General features: G+C 31.6%; 1 protein-coding gene across 1 annotated transcript; it reads right to left on the minus strand.

The window, feature by feature from the left end:
- Nucleotides 1–367: 367 nt before the first annotated feature.
- Nucleotides 368–3107, minus strand: LOC145070402 (Cation efflux family protein). The gene is made up of 10 exons (XM_079017348.1): nt 2534–3107; nt 2093–2201; nt 1984–2023; nt 1664–1740; nt 1425–1513; nt 1275–1344; nt 1122–1160; nt 880–1030; nt 718–807; nt 368–609 (listed from the first exon to the last, which is right to left on the minus strand). Exons 1-10 carry the CDS (start codon nt 3018–3020, stop codon nt 505–507), a joined length of 1257 nt encoding a protein of 418 aa, XP_078873474.1. The 5' UTR covers nt 3021–3107; the 3' UTR covers nt 368–504.
- Nucleotides 3108–3935: the final 828 nt, after the last annotated feature.

Raw genomic sequence — 3935 nt, forward strand, 5'->3', positions numbered from 1 at the left:
AATATTAGAAAGATATGAATATGAATATGACATGACATATATGATATTCAAGAACTTGGATATAGACATTAGATCATATAAAGTCACTCTGAAGCAATATTTCAATTTTCGACTGCATATCGTATTGTCTCTCATTTGTCACGTCGATGGTCAAACCGGCCCATACATGTATACAATGCAATGTAAATATCCATGAGTATAGTTTATACTTTATAGTCTCATTTGATAGTGGTATAAATTTCAACTACTAAAGAACTCCAAAAAATTAAAATCACCAACAATAGATATACATTACGTTTGAGTTGTGACTTAATAAAGCAGTTATTGTTGATTTCTTCATTAGTTTGTTTGGCTTTGCAAATCCTAATTTAGAGGTTTTTTATATTCATTTCTATCCCATCAAATTATTCGAACTCATGTATGTGCGCACTATAAAATGTCATGAAATTTACTATTTAATAGGAGTATTTTCTTATAATATGATTCATGAGATGATAATCTGGCTCATGCTGACGTGTCCAACTGAAGTGTGAAATCTTGTACTCCTAAATCATGATACAAATCACGTACAAAACCAACTATCGCTTTTTCATCCACCCCCTCTTTCACCTGTTCATTTCCCAACAAATATAACTCAATCAAACTATGATTTTAATCCACAAATTTACCAAAAAAAAAAAAAGTCAAATGTTGCAAACTGTTTTCTCTTAATTCTACCTGCAGTGATACTGATCCAACCACATGACCTGGCACGAATTCCCAAAACCGTGCTTCAGATACTTCAACAACATCTTCAAGAGACGCCACCTGGCAAAAAAAAAAAACATGTCAAATGTTGTCAATAGAAAGAAATGAAAGTAGGATGCTATTAATGAATACCTGTCTCCAGCATTTGGCCAATGCAGAGGAATGAATACTGGGTGGTGACTCTTGAAGAAGGATGCCACTGCTTGTTTTGAAGAGTGGCATCGCAAGCATAAAAATAGAACATGAAACTAATCCTAAACACAAAACTTCAGCATTTTCAACTCTGAGAAAACAAAAACAGAAAGAAATGTATTACATACACAAAAAAGAGAATTAAATTTAAGTACTAGTTTATTGATTATGATAAAACTTACCCAAGGCTCAATAGCCAAGATGCCAAAATCAAACCTGCACTGAAAAAACAACACAAAAGACAAAACCACCTTTAATAGAATTTATTGTCTTCCTCAATGAATTAATCCATGATAGTGTGAAAAACATGAAAACAAATAAATATGCAATTATACCTACGAATGGAATCAGCAACAACATGCAAGCAAACTGAGTGGTAGTTCATATCCTCAGCATTTCTATAAACTGAAAATCAATTATATCATGCTTTCATATTTCTATAACTTATCATCACAAATATCCTAAAAAGTAAAAGGAAAACTTACCAAGACTAACACGAGCATAACTCCTGAAGAACCAAATGCCAATGAGATTCACAAACAGGTTAGTTACTGCAGAAATGATCAAGTAATGCCTGCATTTGACAAGGGTAAAAATGTAAATAACAGTATCAGATTACTTCTATAAAACAAGTGGCATAATACATATTGAGTAGTTGAATTATGCAAATGGAATCATTTCAGAGGATGATTAGTGAAAGTAAGTGGGAAAGAATATGACTTACTTGTGCTCAGATTCATCTTGTACAAAAGCATGAAGTGCTTCAACAGCCAAGGAAAACGCCATAAACAAAAGAAATAGCTGTCTAAACATGAAGCACAAATTAGAAATCAACATGTTAGCCCCATGAATACATATGGGGAACTATAAACACAATCAATGTATTAGTGATATTAAAAATGTTACAATGACATGAAAAGACGAGTTAGGTGATAGAACCAGTAGGTTTCATATCAATGGAGATTATTTAGATTCCTTATTTATTAAAATAAGACAGATAGAGAGACACCATTAGAGAATAGTGAAGAAATTGTGCATACTTACAGAATTGGTAAAAGCTGATAAAACTTCTAGCCTTTTGTACCTGATACCAAAAGCAGTGTATTGAGCTCATGAAGATGACTAAGTCAACAAATACAGGTTCAAAGCTCACCCATAAGTGTAGATTCGATCAGCCTTTCTCCTAGAAGCAGCCATGGCAAATAAAGAAAATGTCAAAAGGCCACAGCCAAACGTCAAATGAAATGCATCTGATACCAAACCTGAATAGAAATAAACAGAAACAGTATGGAGTGAATTAAACACTCACGCTGAAATTGAAAAAATAAGAAACAGACACTAACTACTGGTTTCTTGTATGGATATATGCAAATCAAGCAAAACATCACAGAAATCCAACTGGAAATCCTAGCGACATACTCTGTGCACATATGGATGCCATGTTTTCTGATGATCAAAACAATAACTTAAGACATGCTAGCAAACAACAAAGCTTTTTTATGGACTATCTAGCAAATAATGCAATCACATTGAAGTAACAAAAGGACTCATTGAAAATTAGGAAACCAGAAGCAATGTATATATATAGGCATACCTGCTCGACCCGATAGAAGACCAATAAGCAATTCGGCAGTAGAACAGGCCACGTTAAGTGAAATCAACAAAACCAGTCTCTTCATCGGCCTATTTCCCGATCTAATAGCATTATAGAAAGAAAGAAGAAAGGCTGAAATTGAAAACTTTTCACTTTTACTGAAAGAGGAAAAATCTTCTTCCATCCATATTCTATCACCTCCATATTCCCGTTGCTGCGGAAAAACCTTCGTTGTCGGAAATATGTCAATCTTAGATGAAGTACGAGAAAGTATAGGCTTCTTCGAAGAATGATTGTTAGTAATTATCGATACTGGCGTGTGAGGAGGCTGTTCACCGGACTGGCGAAACGAAGTTTGCCGGGAAAACGCGAATCGCCGGTCGAAATCACCGGCGTTCCACGAGCGAGGTGTCTCGGCTTCTAGTTTCTGATAATCGAAAGGGTATCTTGAATCGGTATGCTGATCAGAAACCCCCGATCTTTCCATTACGGCAAGAAATTTTTTCAATCAAAAACCCTAGGAAACCAATATTGGATCGAAATCTGGGAAGGTTAAGAAAATCGGCGGCACGAGACTTTGACTAAAAAGTCAAAATTAACACAATAGGATTCATTTCCATTATTTATTTATTTATTTAGTTACTAGTTTATAATAACCGTGTTAACTACGGTTATAAAATTGATTAAACTTTAATAGTAAGACATCAAAATTATTAATCATTTATTTTAAATAAATTATTAATAAAGAGATTTTTTAGCTATATAAAATTATTGATTTAAATAAATATGTAAAATTATATCATTTTATAATTTGTATTAATTTTATTTTAATTTTTATTCTAATGTTATTAATTTGATATAATTAGGATGAAAATTTTAAAATTTTGAAATTGAAAAACAATAGGTTGACAATTGACATGCATTAATTATGAAACATAATATGGTGACACATGTAAAAAAAAACAAATAAAATATGCATTAATTATGAGGCCTAATATGGTGACACGTGTCAAAAGAATAATAAAACTATTATTTTACTAGGTGTAAAACCCGTGTAATACACGGGTTGATTAAAAAAAAGATCAAATATCAAAATGTAAACAATAAATATTTTTTTAAATAAAATTTTGAAATAAGGAATAAAAAACATATTAATTGCAATTTATTATTATATTTACTATATTTAATACTTTACATATATATACATGTAAATATTATGTGACTTTAATTTTAAAAATTGAAAAATCTAGAAATTGACATGTGGATTTTATTTTATTTTAAAAATGACAAGTGTCAAAACTTATGAGAGATTGACATGTGGCAAAATTGATATCACAAAATGACAAGTGTCAAAACTTATGAGAGATTGACATGTGGCAAAATTGATTTTCATTTATTATAG

This window comes from Lactuca serriola, chromosome 8 (genome assembly GCF_051521515.1).
Source record: "Lactuca serriola cultivar US96UC23 chromosome 8, Lser_US96UC23_V15, whole genome shotgun sequence".
NCBI classification, from domain to species: domain Eukaryota; kingdom Viridiplantae; phylum Streptophyta; class Magnoliopsida; order Asterales; family Asteraceae; genus Lactuca; species Lactuca serriola.